We start from the raw sequence: 15215 nt of genomic DNA, 5'->3' as shown, positions 1-15215 counted from the left end.
TTTCATTTGGCCATATTCAAATCTACAGCATCTTTTAAAAAATAGGGTGGAAGGAATTGCCAATAGCATAGATCTATAGCTTCAGTTTTTCCATTGCTGAAGATAATTTGCTGCCTTTTAATGTTTACTAAATTTAGCAGTAATTTATACATAGTACTTTCAAATGTCCACATTTAACAATATAGACCCTTTTTTTCCTTAACTTCCAGTGCTATATGCTGTGGTTGACTGCTAGCAGAGGTCATTTTGTTTCTTTTTTTGTTTGTTTGCCTCCAATCAGTTTCAACTCTTACCACATCTCCTGGTTTGATTGAATTCACTTTCATTTTTGTGGACATAATTTGTACAACAGCATCATTTACTCTTGGGCCTGGTGGGCTTTCCCTTTGAGACTTTGGCTACTGCCAGTGAGGGTTAATGAAGTAGCTATTACCTAAGTGCAAAGCCCATTTCCCCCTCTGTGGCTTTGTTGAGGCTGCAGCTCCTAGTTAGCCCTGCACAGCCTTCTGCCGCCACAGAGACCAAAGACAGAGGTGGGGAGCTGGGGTAGAATTTCTTAAACCCAACAGAGCGCTGCCTGCCCTGAAGGACACTGCTGCCTTTAGGAGATGCGCAGAGGGGCAAAACCAGGATCTGAACCCAGTTCTCCCAATTACACCAACTCTGTGCTAATGAGTAGCATTGATTGGAAATTTGTTATATGTCAGTTATTAATCTAAGCACTTAATACATGAGAACTCATTTGCTCCTCAGAGCAACCCTAGGAAAAGCATGTCATCATCATCTCCATTGCCAGTTAAGAAACTAGAGGCACAGAGACATTAACTAACCTTCCCAAGGAAACAGAGTTAAAGGAAGGATAAAGATCCGGGCAGTCTGACTCAGAGCCACATCTCCCTAAATAATTCCCCCTGCACCCCACCAAAAAAAGCTCTGGATACTGAGACTTCAGTTCTGCCAGCGTGTGTAGAATAAAAAGAGTAGCTAAGGGGTAGGTGTGGCCTTCATTCTGAGTACCTAGCAACCGTATTCCATTATTCCACTCTTCTGTGGCACCCACTGGATGTAACTCAGAGAGCACCAGAAGTGACCTTTCAGTTACCATCATGCAACTGAACTTCAGCTGAAAATCATTCCTCTTTGACCTGAAAAAGTTGTAATAGTTGATAGTTCATAAATCTAGCAATAGTGTATAGATAGTTGAACATTTAATAAAACCCCATCATGAAGCCCTACGATTATCAGAGGGAGCCTTTGTGAGATAATCATTTTGCCTTAATTTCTTTTGATATTAAAAATATGCAATCTGATTTGCTTAAAATAAGGTATAGCTGTCATTGATCTGGTTGCACTGTCTCTGGTGGCAGCCACATGGATTTGTGACCACTGTTTCTTGTTTGATGAGAACTCTTTGAGCAATTATTTTTCATGTCATATCATACAGTTTCTTTCCAGAGACTACTGTGGGTGCAACTAAGTCATGTTTCATTTTATTGACAAACATTATTTTATTAATGTTAGAAATATGAAGGTAAGTGGTAACATTTTACAAGCTTCAGATTTATGTGCCTGCACCCAAGGGTGAGATGCCATTTTAGAGCCACTCATTGGCTTCCCAGTTGATGCTCGTGATAAAGAATCTGTCTGCCAAGCAGAAGATGAGGGTCTGATCCCTGGGTCAGGAAGATCCCCTAAGTAGGAAATGGCACCCACTGCATTATTCTTGCCTGGAAAATTCCTTGGGCAGAGGAGCCTGGTGGGCTACAGTCCATGGGGCCGTAGACAGTTGGACGCAACTGAGCACACACACAGGAACCACATTGTCAGCTCTCAGGTTAGAGTTATGTTCAGTCCAGTGAGCAGGAGGGACTTGGAAATGGTCCCTATGAAATTTTCGCCTCTTTATTTGTAACTGATTTTTCATTACTAAAAAATCGACGCCAATTTTAATCAAGAAAAACCCCAAGCTGTTTTCATAAATAAAGCCTACCCTCTGAAAATAGTTTCAGTGCTCTAGGAAATGACAAAGTATACTTCCTTATAAATGCTCGGTAATGGCCTACTTATCCTCTATTATGTTGGGTTTCTAAGTGCTGTTAGTAGTTTCTTTTACATTCTTTTCATTTGGGTAAAAGTGGCCATTAAAACAAGTGTATAAAGGGTCATTTTAAAATATTTGCCATTTGAGAAATAGAGTGAACCCACTCTACATGTCCCTGAAGTATTGGACCAAGCTGTGTTGAAGGGGGAAGCTTTTGAGTACGTGAATTTCTGCTTTTCAAGCCTGGTGCTCAATAAAAGCCTTTCTGTGCTCTTTTTCAGGTATGTGGCCAGTTGGATAGACAGAAGGTGGCATCAGTCAGAAAAGGCCAATTTAACGATTCTTTTTGATAAATACGTTCCTGCCTGCTTGGAAAAGCTGAGAACAAGCTTTAAAACCATCACTTCAATTCCAGAGAGCAGCCTGGTGCAGGTTCGTCTTGGGTACCTCTGTTTCACACAGTAGTCCTGATTTGGTTTGATCAAAAAAGAAGTTCTTGTTCAAAATCATGAAGTGGTTTCTGGAAGGATTAGGTTGCCCCACACCCCGCCAGCCCCCACATCCCCCTGTGCTTTTGGCAGCCCTCTATCACATGCCTGTCATGTGCCTTGACCATTCGGGTTTGTGGTCTGTTTCTCTGAGTAGACTGTGAACTAGAGCCCTGGAGCCACCTTTTATCATTTGTATATCTCCAGAGATTTCCATAATGCCAAGCACTCAGTAGGCGCCAAATGTATCATTGCATCATTGTGTTTTTCCCAAATACATTTGCATGAAGTAAGAACAGGGTTGTAACAGCTTCATTTATTTTTCTGTTTCCTAAGCAGCTGGCCCAGAGAAGGTGCTCAGTGTGTTTTTTGAAAACCATAAATTCATGCAATACCTGTGGCGGATTCATTTTGATATTTGGCAAAACTAATACAATTATGTAAAGTTTAAAAATAAAATAAAATTAGAAAAAAATTAAAATTAAAAGGCAAGTGGCAAAAAAAAAAAAAAAAAGATTTTGACCAGTGAGTAAGAGAAAGCTACTGAATATCACCTGAAGAACCAACCCCTACCCATCCTGGCCTGACAGACCTCCCATTCTTTCCTCCCTTCCTTTACTCCCCCCTCCCCAGAATAGTCCTCAAGTCCGGGCCAGTCTAGATGAAGAGTTCATAGTATTTCAGGGATAGGTTTTTTTTTCGGATCCTTATTGTCAGACAGCTGCTAAGAGTGAAGAGTATGTATGATACGTTGTCATGACAGCAAATGAAGATAATGCAGGGCACACAGAAATGAAGGTTGTGATCTTAATGTCAGTGTGAGGAAAAACGATCCCCCAGCCTTTACAAGTATAAAACTTCACAGAAGGTTTACAATTAGAAACCTTTATTTGTTTCTCTTTAGGAGCAAAATTGGTTTTGAAGTACTTTGTTACTGTGAAGTTACTACTACAGAATTTGTTTGACGCTAAATTAGAAAGTCACAAGCATAATAAGAAGAGAAAGTTCAGGTTTTTGGATAATTCGCACACCAATTAAGTAAACGATAGTCTTCACCAGTAATTATCTGAGGTATAATTTATTTCTGAAAGCAGGCCTGAATTTATTCATAATGAATTAATTATGTGGTTAGCCTAATTAGACTTCCTTTGGTGTAATACTTGCAAAAAGCAAGTATCGTGTTCTTTCTCAAGTTGACTTATATATTTGTGTTTCTCTGTGGTGTGAACTTTTTCATTTAAGAGTAGTGTGAAAATAGGTCAGTAGGAATTAATATGATTTTTGCTCTCACTTCCTTTTTCTGTAGTATTCAGAAATGGCGTTTTATCCTTAACTCCTTTCTGGCTGCTATTGCATAAAGTCATCTCTTTGCTGTGACTGCTTGTAAGGGAAAAAAATAAAGACAAAAATGAGTGTACAAGAGACTTGCTTAGAGAGATTAATTTTACTGTAATTGAGTTGAGGAGGGCATGGCAACCCACTCCAGTGTTCTTGCCTGGAGAATGCCCATGGACAGAGGAGCCTGGCGGGGTTTCCCTGGTGGCTCAGGTGGTAAAGAATCTGTGTGCAATGCAGGGGACCCAGGTTCGATCCCCAGGTTAGGAAGATCCCCTGGAGAAGGAAATGGCAACCCACCCCAGTATTCTTGCCTGGAGAATTCCATGAACAGAGGAGTCTGGCAGGCTACAGTCCATGGGGTCTCAAAGAGTCAAACATGACTGAGCAATTAACACATACACACACACCCTGTGCTATACATTAGGACCTTGTTGTTCATCCATTCTACATATACCAGCTTGCATCTGCTAATCCTGAACTCCAGTCTATCCCTCCCACTGCGCCCCCTCTTTGGCCACCACAAGTCTGTCCCCTAAGCCCATGAATCTGTCTCCACTTCATAGATAAGTTCATGTGTCTCATACTTTAGATTCCACATGTAAGTGATGCCGTATATGTGCCTTTCTTTGTCTAACTTCACTTAGTACAATAATCTCTAGGTCCATCCATGTAGCTGTAAATGGTATCATTTCATTCTTTTAAAAGGCCACTTTAAGAAATTAATGTACTATGTTTTCCAGTATACGAAACTTTCTTGCTTTGCATTTGTTAAGGTGTTTTAACTCTTTCAGAATATACACCAAGGTGTGATTATATTAATTGCTGGTGCAGAGCTTAAAATGTTTTCCAAGTACTGTGTTTGGGAGAAAATAGAAAACTCGTACGAGTTCTTAGCACGTTGAGGTCAGTGGATGACATCATTTTGACACCTTTTAGTCTTTTTCATTTTGATTTTAACAGTTGCTTAGACCAACATGGCTTCTACTCAGGAATAGCAAAGTCTCAGGGTTTTACATGATTTTTCTTGACAACAAATTGGTGAATTTTATTTGATTAGAAGATTGTTTTAAAGTAGCAAGCACAGCACAATATAAAATAATGGAAATCAAGAGAGAGATTGAGAAAATGACAGGCTGTAAAGCAACTGTCCTCCAATAAAGTTTTTTTTTTCCTAATGAAAATGTGACAGGTGCTCAACTAATTAAATTTTCAAAAACACTTCCAACTTATGCCAGGACCAATTTTCCATATTACCATTTTCCCTGCCTCTCAGGATTGGGAGGGAGACACACACACGTCACTTGCCTTGTTACAGCTTTCCGTGCTGTGTGCATGATATTGATAAACATCTACCACTGCCTCCGAAAGCTGGGGGAAGGGTCTCCTGAGTTTTGAGGGTCTGTGACAGCACTAGTTCATGACAACCATTTTTGTGCGAGCTAAAAAGCGTGTTCGTTATGGTTATTATTTCACATGAGAAAGGCCTTAGCCGCAGCCGTGTTCCCTTTGTTACTGACCTCATTGCCCTGGACATGGAGGGAATTTCAGACCAATGGAGCCCTTTCACACGGAGGATCTGAAGAGCAAGTTCCTGAATAGCATTTCTTCCAGAGTTAGATGTAGTCTCACGTCCAAAAAATGCCACAAGCTAAGGGCAGCCAGTCTGACTTTCTAAATTTATGACAACAGGTGGGGGAAACAGCTGCCAGAGAATGAAGGGAAAGTGAGTTATCTAAATGTCTACTCGAGGGCAGTAGTCACACATCCCTTCCACCTCGTGCCTTCGTTCCCAGTGATGTTGTAGGGCAACACGTGCTGGAGAGAAAAACGCCTTTACTTTGTTTTTAAGTGAGAAAGTGGGTTATAGAGTCCTGCGTATAGAAGGACTCACTACTTATTAAAAAAAGACAGCACAGCTGTATCCCCCTTGTTTTTTTTTAATGTGTATTTCTCTTTATTTTAGTGATTATTAATTGGAGAATTTATGATAATAGGGGTTTTTTTTGATAGTTTGTTGTTACATAGAAGATACGTCTGGTTGAAAGTGGCCAAGGGATTCCACTGCCAACTCAGAAACCCAAGGCAGTCATTTATGCATCTCCCAGGATAGCACATTACAGAGCTGGGGAAAATCATAACATCTCTTAAGGGTACAGAGGATTTATTCCTAAGTCCTATGAATTTTCTTCACTGGTTATTAAAAAAAAAAAATTGTTGCCCTGAAAGAATGGCTTTTTCTTTTTCTTTAGACTATTTGTACTCTTCTGGAGTGTTTATTGACTCCTGAAAATGTACCTTCTGACAGCCCAAAGGAAGTTTATGAGGTCTACTTTGTCTTTGCTTGTATCTGGGCGTTCGGAGGCACTCTGCTACAAGATCAGGTATGTGTAGAAATAGTTTACAGAACTAGTTTTATTTGGAGAAAAATATTATTATATGTTATCCCTGTGGGTTTGGGGGTTTTGGGGTATGTAAGTATCATAAAGCTACCTACTAGCCCTATTCACTCCTAAGCTTGTGCATTGTCAGGCAAGCTCATTGAGGCTGGCGGTGCTTTCCTCGGCTGACAAGGCAGGTCCATAGTCTTCCACCAGACCTCTCTTCGGAGCCCCAAGGTTCCAGGTCAACAGCAGCAGTGTCCCAGTGTGCCCGAGACAGGGTGCTGCATCTGCCCCTCACCTCTCTGTGCTCTTCCTCTTACCCCTTTTCCTCAGTGATACATTTCTCCCAGTTGCTCTGGTTAAAAACCTGAGAGACATCATTCTTCCATCTACATCCTGTGGGCATCAGCTCCTTTCAGATAGAAAGTAGCTGTCACGTCTGTCCCCTTGTCTGTATCCCTACAGCCTTAATTCAGGAGTGTATCAGCTTTAGCTTGCTCTGAGCTATCACATTGTTTTGGCTCAGGCTGCTGTAACAAAATATCATGCTCTGGGTGTCTTAAACAGCAGAAATTTACTTTCCCTCAGTTCTGGAGGCTACAAGTGCAAGGTCAAGATGCCAGCATGGTCAAGTTCTGGTGAGGACCTTCTTCGTGCCTTGCAGACAGATGCCTTTTTCTGTGTCTTCACAAGGCAGAAAGAAAGATAAAATGCTTTCTTGAGTCTCTTTGTGTAAAGGCACTAATCCCAACCTGAGGGACCCACCCTCAGGCCCTCATCTCAATATAAATACCTCCCAAAGGGCCCATCTCCAAATACTACCACATTGGGGATTAAGGCTGCAGCATGTGATTTTGGTGAGGAGACAGTTCAATCCATAGCACATAATAGCCTGCTCATTGGTTTCCAGATCTCTACTCCTCTTACTTCTGCCTAGTCTCACACATTCCTAGGGTGGTCCTCATGAGCTATAATCAACCCCAGGCTGCTTCCTTTCCGCTGTCCTTTCCTTTGGCCTAAAACGAGGCTATCACGCCTATACAACATTCCTAGCATGGTCTGTGACTTCTGATTTCTTTTCGGTAAACACTTAAGAACTTGCATAGACACATGTGCGCATGCCAACACACACACACACACACACAAATTGCTTAGACTTGTCAAAGTACAAAGTAGGAGTTTTTCGCCTTTAGAAATTTACATATCTAATCCCTTCTTTGCATGTCTGTGAATAGATTTTCTCCTGTTATCTTTACAGTAATTCAAGGTATCATCACTATGCAGGTAAAGTAAAACTCAGGCAAAGTAACTTAACTGACAGCCGATGACAATATCTGGATTCCCACTCATGTATGTCTGTCTCCAAGGGCTATCTGTAGTGCCTCAGGATCTCTCAGGGCCATAAGTGCTTCTATGGGCACCCCTGAATCTTTGAATTAAAAATAGACGGCATAAGTCTTCCAGGCTTCCCTAAAATATTTCCACATATAAGTATTGTTGTTGTTCAGTTACTCAGTCATTTGACTCTTTGCTACCCCATGGACTGCAGCATGCCAGGCCTCCCTCTCCTTTACCACCTCCCAGAGTCTGCTTAAACTCAGGTCCATTGAGTCGGAGATGCCATGCAACCATCTCATCAGCTGTTACCGCCTGCTTCTCCTGCCTTCAGTCTTTCCCAGCATCAGGGTCTTTTCCAATGAGTTAACATATCCCATCAGGTGGCCAAAGTATTGGAGTTTCAGCTTCAGCATCAGTCCCTCCAATGAATATTCAGAGTTGATTTCCTTTGGGATTGACTGGTTGGATCTCCTTGTTGTCCAAGGAACTCTCAAGAGTCTTCTCTAGCACCAGAGTTCAAAAGAATCCATTCTTTGGCTCTTCGTCTTCTTTATGGTCCAACTGTCACATCCATACGTGACCACTGGAAAAACTATAGCTTTGACTAAAGATGACCTTTGTAGGCAAAGTAATGTCTCTGCTTTTTAATATGCTGTCTTGGTTGTTCATAGCTTTTATTGCAAGGAGCAAATGTCTGTTATGGCTGCAGCCACCATTCACAGTGATTGTGGAGGACAAGAAAATAAAGTTTGTCACGGTTTCATTTTTTCCCCATCTGTTTGCCATGAAGTGATGGGACTGGAGGCCATGATCTTAGCTTTTTGAATGTTGAGTTTTAGCCAGCTTTTTCACTCTCCTCTTTCACCTTCATCAATAGACTCTTTAGTTCTTCTTTGCTTTCTGAAAAGAAACAGATGGATGACATCATAAGGATGTCATAAACAGACATCATAAGGATGATGTCATCCGCATATCTGAGATTATTGATATTTCTCCCAGAAATCTTGATTCCAGCTTGTGCTTCATCCAGCCCAGCATTTTGCATGATGTGCTCTGCATATAAGTTAAATAATCAGGGTGATGATATACAGCCTTGACGTACTCTTTTCCCAATTTTGAACCAGTCTATTGTTCTATGCTTCTTGAGCTGCGTACAGGTTTCTAAGGAGGTAGATATGGTGGTCTGGTATTCCCATAAGAATGTTCCACAGTTGTTGTGATCCACACAGTCAAAGGCTTTAGCATAGTCAATGAAGCAGAAGTAGATGTTTTGCTGAAATTCCCTTGCTTTTTCTAATGATCCAACAGATGTTGGCAATTTAATTTCTGGTTCCTCTGCCTTTTTTAAATCCAGCTTGTACATCTGGAAGTTCTCGGTTCGCATACTGTTGAAGCCTAGCTGTTGTAGGGTTTTGAGCATTACTTTGCTAGCATGTGAAGTGAGTGCAATTGTATGATCGTTTGAACATTCTTTGTCATTGTCCTTCTTTGTGATTGGAATGCAGACTGACCTTTTCCAATCCTGTGGCCACTGCTGGCTTTTCCAAACGTGCTGATATATTGAGGGCAGCACTATAACAGCATCATCTTTTAGAATTTAAAATAGCTCACCTGGAATTCTATCACCTCCACTAACTTTGTTCATAGTGAAGCTTCCTAAGGCCCACTTGACTTCATGCTCCAGGATATCTGGCTCTAGGTGAGTAACCACACCACTGTGGTTATCCAGGTCTGTAAGACCTTTTTTGTACAGTTCTTCTGTGTATTCTTGCCACCTCTTCCTAATGTCTTCTGCTTCTGTTACGTCCATACTGTTTCTGTCCTTTATTGTGCCCATCTTCACATGAAATTTTGCCTTGGTGTCTCTAATTTTCTTAAAGACATCTCTGGTCTTTTCCATTCTGTTGTTTTCCTCTATTTCTTTGCACTGATCCCTGAGGAAGGCTTTCTTATCTGTCCTTGCTGTTCTTTGGAACTCTGCATTCACATGGGTACATCTTGCCTTTTTTCCGTTGCCTTTTGCTTCTCTTCTTTTCTCAGCTATTTGTCAGGTCTCCTCGGACAACCATCTTGCCTTTTTGCATTTCTTTTTCTTGGGGATGGTTTTGATCATCGCCTCCTGTTCAGTGTTATGAACCTCCATGCATAGTTCTTCAGGCACTCTTTGTAAGATCGAATCCCTTGAAAATATTTGTCACTTCCACTGTATAATCATAAGGGATTTGGTTTAGGTCATACCTGAATGGCCTAGTGGTCTGAATTTGGCAATAAGGAGTTCATGATCTGAGCCACAGTCAGCTCCCGGTCTTGTTTTTGCTGACTGTGTAGAGCGTCTCCATGTTCGGCTACAAAGAATATAATCAATCTGATTTCAGTATTGACCATCTGGTGATGTCCATGGTAGAGGCATCCCTTGTGTTGTTGGAAGAGAGTGTTTGCTGTGACCAGTGCGTTCTCTTGGCAAAACTCTGTTAGCCTTTGCCCTGCTTCATTTTGTACTCCAAGGCTAAACTTGCCTGTTTTTTTTTTTTTACAGTTAGTTCTAGAAGGTCTTGTAGATCTTCAGAGAATCGTTCAACTTCATCTTCTTCAGCATTACTGGCCGGGGCATAGACTTGGATTACTGTGATGTTGAATGGTTTGCCTTGGAAACAAACCGAGATTATTCTGTCATTTTTGAGATCACATTTTGGACCATTTTGTTGACTATGAGGGCTACTCCATTTCTTTTAAGGGATTCTGTCCACAGTAGTAGATTCAGTGGTCATCTGAATTAAATTCACCCATTCCTGTCCATTTTATTTCACTGATTCCTAAAATGTCAATGTTCACTCTTGCCATCTGCTGTTTGGCTACTTCCAATTTACCTTGATTCGTGGACCTAACATTCCAGGTTCCTATGCAGTATTGTTCTTTACAATATTTTACTTTCACCTCCAGTCACATCCACAACTGGGCAATGTTTCCCTTTTGCCTCTGCCTCTTCATTTCTTCTGGAGCTGTTTTTCCGCTCTTCTCCAGTAGCATGTTGAACACCTACCAGCCTGGGGAATTCATCTTTCAGTGTCCTATCTTTTTGCATTTTCTTGCTGTTCATGGGGCTCTCAAGGTAAGAATGCTGAAGTGGTTTGCCATTCCCTTCTCCAGTGGACTATGTTTGGGAATTAAAATTGGAAGGTATTACAGCCAAGAGTAACCCAAATTTGTTTGTTTAGTCACAATAGGTTCTAAAATCCATGGTTGCTATGACCTGTGGGCCAGTTCTGCGACTTGTCACTAAGTTACTGTACTTTATATCTGTAAATGAATTTGGCATTTACTTGGCCTCCTAAGTCTCATTTTGACCCTTCTCAGAACCCACATTTCTTCAGTTATCTCCAAGTGCTTTTTCTAAAGAATAATAGCCTTTCTTGCCCGAGTTAAGAGTGTTGTGTGGCTTCACATGGTTTATCTCAAAGGCAGAATTTACACATATGGATTCCTCTCCATGGAGGCCACATGCAGAGTATTCCTGTCTACCCCAAAACCTCATGACTTTGTCTTTTTTCCAATGTTCTCCACAGAGTGTTTCCTTTTCCAGGGCTGTACAACCAAGTAAAATGGCATGAGAAGGATGTTGACAGCTGAGATTTTTCTGTTCCTCATCATGACGGCTCACCTTCCTCCCAACTTGACCCTCTTTTCATCTTTGCAATTTCCAGACTTGGCAGCCTTCCAAGCCAGCTAGTCAGACCAGGAGCTGAGCATCACGTGGTCCCCTTCCTGTCCCAGACACTCTCCCCAATTAGTATTCGACATCATCATCTTTAAATTTTCAAAACTGCTTTAACTACACAGCATTCAAAAGAGAGATTATGAAGCTGGAAACATGAATGAAGCAGATCCAAGAAACAGTCTTAGGAATAGCCATTTAGTCATCAGATTTGGGTGCCTTCTATGAATATATGTCAGGGAAAGAGTTTAGGGTTTCTAATAGGCTAGCTTATTGAATCTTAAAAAAAAAAAATTATCCTGTCTGTATAGTTATAGCTATTCTTCTTTTACAAAAAAGGAACTCAAACTTAGATAAGTTGGCCTCCTTGGAGACACGTGGCTAGCTTATGTCTGAGGCAAGTTCAGACTGCAGCTGACTGACTCAGACCTGTGTTCTTAACCCCGGCTGTTGCAGACACCTTCCAAAATTGGTCCCCGTCATCCCTCCCTGAGCCTCCTGTAAACAGCTGCTATCATTCCCCACTTGACTTCTGAAGTAATCTCCTCACTGGTCTTTCTGCTTCTGTACTTGCCCCATCATCCATTATGCACTCAGCAGCCAGAGTGGTTTCTTTAATGTAAATTGGATTATATGATACACTCCAGAATTTACAACACTTTAATGGATTCCTGTTGCTTTTAAGATACAATTTTAGAATTTCATTTACAAGGCCTTTGGCTTTGGCCCAGCCTGTCTCTCCCTACTTCTTCCTCAGCCGCTCCCTCCCCTCCAGCTGCACTGGCCAGTTTCTGGAATGCAGGTTCTTTCCTGTGATAAGATCTTTGTACTTGTTGACTTCTTCCTGGAATGTTCTGCTCCCTAATTGGTGCCTGTTCTCAGAGTTGATTCCCTGTACATCCAGTTAAAATAGATGCCCTCATTTCTCTCACTTCCAGCAAAGTTGGCTTTCAAGATACCAGTGTATTTATTTCTGTGTTCATAGACTTCACCTCTGCTTCCACCATACTTCCCCTTCATTTCCCCCATAAGTTCTGTGAGGGCAGAAACCCTGTTTGTTTTCTTCCCCAGTACGGGAACAAATGCATTTTAGTGAGTGAATGAATGATCGAAGACTTGTCATCAAAATGACTCTGCTGACATAGTGGTTAGGTGAAGCAAATTTTATTGTAAAGTAGAAATCTCATGTGCATCCTTCCTACAAAGAATGGTAGCAAATAAGGAATATTTTTTTGAATGAACTTGGTTTCTGAACAACTTCGGTAGGATGATTAAAAAGAAAAAATCCTGTGATGCCAATCTGAAGATAACTAAATATGTAAGTAGTGGTCTATAGGAATGTGAGCTCCGCTTGTTGGGAAGGTTGGTGGGATCAGCTCTCCCTGCTAAGGCTGACCATGCCTCTCAGCCCTAACCACACCCTCCTACCCTCCAGCCATCCTATCTATCTCTACTCATGTGTCTGATCAGTCTCACACAGAAAGTGGGCCATAGTCCATGGACATAAGGACACCAAGGTAAAAGTAACTTGAATTTCCCTGGGGCAAAATGGGAGTTGAAGTTTTAGATACATGTAAGGTTGGTGAATGTGGTGAACACACACAGTGTATTTAGAGAGCTCCGAAGCTTTGTCTGGTCATCCCGTAGGTGCAGGAGGGGCTGTTAGTTGCTAGCACACAGTTGGAATTTCCCCGTCTCCACTTTCTAACCGCTAATCTAGCAGCAAAGGGCTTGTACCTGCCATCATAAAAACAAGCGCCTTCTAGCAAGGAGAACCTGTTTCCTACTCCATTATCTTTTCTGGAAGATTCTCTTACGGGACAGGAATCTGTGGAGTTTCAGCTCAACTGCTGAGTTGAAAACCAAATCCGTTCTTTCCCTTCCCTCATGGCAGAGCTTCTCAGATTTCAAATTTCAAAGACCAACAAAATTTCATTAATGATTTGAAGGAATGAAATAGGGTTACCAACTGTTTGTTTTTCTAAATAAGGGCATTTATTTTTAAATGACCATTTATTATCACCACAGCTTTATAAAGGAAGGGATATTTTTAACACCGAAAGTTCTACGAAGGCTATAAGCTCAAATAAAGAACAGTGTCTGAGTCAATAATGTTACTAATTTTTTGAAGTATTCGTTTGTTCCTACTTTCCCCATTTTGCTATCAACTGAGGGAGACATTGGTAGAAATAAACGCTAGTGTTTGCTAACCACTGTCTTAGCAGGGTGACCTGCATGATAGCTTGTTATCAAACTGAATAACGTCAGAGTCATCTAAGGTTCACCTAAACTTACCTTGCTTTTTAAGTTAATAATTACTGCCGAAAATTTGTACCTGATGGACGTACGGCAGTTATAGCTTTCAGCCTCAGTGGTATTGTCACTTATTATAACTTCCTTCTAGTTATTTATTTTTCTTTTGTCAGTTACTCAGTCCTGTTTGTAATTCTGAAGTGTTCGCTGAAAACACTGTGTGATCAGCTGCGGTGGCTTTGTATGTGTTCAGAATTACCTGTAAGTCTGCAATAAGAATTTCTCTTGTTCTCCTTAGCTTTCTGGTTGTCAAGCTGAATTCAGTCAGTGGTGGCATAAAGAGATGAAAGCAGTGAAGTTTCCATCCCAGGGAACAATTTTTGATTATTATCTGGACCACAAAAGTAAGAAGTTTTTGCCTTGGGCTGATAAAATCCCCCAATTTACTATGGATCCAGAAATACCTTTGCAGGTAGGTGTGGGGAACACCGTGATCTTCAACCACATGTTGCTGGCTTGAGCCTCGTTTGTTTTTACGCTGTCTTCCTTTTCCTGCCTGATGGATGGTTTCCTGTTGGTATGGTCAGCATATAGCATATTTCCTTGGAAAGAAGAATCTGTTATAGGAACGGCTAGGAACATGGTTATATTTCTACAGTTTCTTTTTTTATTTCAACTTAATTCTGTGGTAACAGCTTTCTTTAGATTTTCCTAGAAATTGTATGATTTTATAAAAATTGAAGGCATGTTTTTATTAGTTCAGTGAGGTTCGGTGAGTCTTACTTCTGACCTTACTTTACATTTCTTAAGCAGTACTTTTCACATAGAACTTCTTTGCCTTACCCCTGAAGCCATAAAATGAATGTTTCATCTTCCTAGTCAAAGATGTATATCTCAATTTCACAAGGCAAGTCACAAATCTAAATGAATCTTTATTGTTTTTTTAACTGTTTCTTTTTATAAATTGTCCTACATTTTTATATATCAAATTATCTTTTAACCATTTTCTAATTCTTCTTCAGTCTGTTTTGCTTTTCATTATATTTCTTTCTCAAAATTACCTCATATTGATTGGCTTTGGAACTTATTATTTCAAGCCGTGCCCTATAAAATGCATGTAAGTGATTGCCACGCTAATTAGGAGGCAGTTATTGTGAAATAAAAGAAAATTCAATGTATGCGTTTCCTGGAACTGAAGTAACAAAGTAACCACAGACGTGGTGGCTTCAACAACAGAAATGTGTTGTCTCACAGTTTTGGAGGCTAGAAGCTGAAAATAGAGGTGTTAACAGGGTTGGTTCCTTCTGAGGAATCTCCTAGATTCTGGAGGTTCACTGGCGGTCTTGGTGTCCTTGCTTTGAGGCGGCATTAGTCACTCACATATATGATGGCATTTTCCCAAGTGTATTCTGTGTATTCACACTTTCCTTTCTACCAGTCACTTTGAATTTGGGGCCCACTCTGCTTGTATCAGCATGCTTAAGACACCCTAACAAACTGCCATAGAATGAGTGGCTTAAACGTCAGAGATGCATTTTTCTCAGGCTAAGATTTGGTTTTCCCTGCGGCCTCTGTCCTTGGCTTGCAGATGGTCTCCTCTTGCTGTGGCCCCCTATGATCCTTTCTGTGTGTACACACATTCCCTGGACACCATCCTGAAGTGT

General features: G+C 41.0%; 1 protein-coding gene across 2 annotated transcripts in view; it reads left to right on the top strand.

The window, feature by feature from the left end:
- Positions 1 to 15215, top strand: part of DNAH11 (dynein axonemal heavy chain 11) — a 369573-nt gene that overhangs the window by 172648 nt on the left and 181710 nt on the right. For both annotated transcript variants that reach the window (XM_086397406.1, XM_086397407.1), the window contains exons 43-45: positions 2323 to 2473; positions 6117 to 6248; positions 13850 to 14023. In XM_086397406.1, coding sequence (XP_086253532.1) covers positions 2323 to 2473; positions 6117 to 6248; positions 13850 to 14023 — 457 coding nt within the window. The remainder of the gene's footprint in view (positions 1 to 2322; positions 2474 to 6116; positions 6249 to 13849; positions 14024 to 15215) is intronic.

The sequence above is a fragment of the Bos grunniens genome, chromosome 4 (genome assembly GCF_055505025.1).
Source record: "Bos grunniens cultivar Pamir isolate PY7600 chromosome 4, Bosgru_T2T1.0, whole genome shotgun sequence".
NCBI lineage: Eukaryota > Metazoa > Chordata > Mammalia > Artiodactyla > Bovidae > Bos > Bos grunniens.
This window is presented reverse-complemented; position numbering and strand designations above follow the sequence as displayed.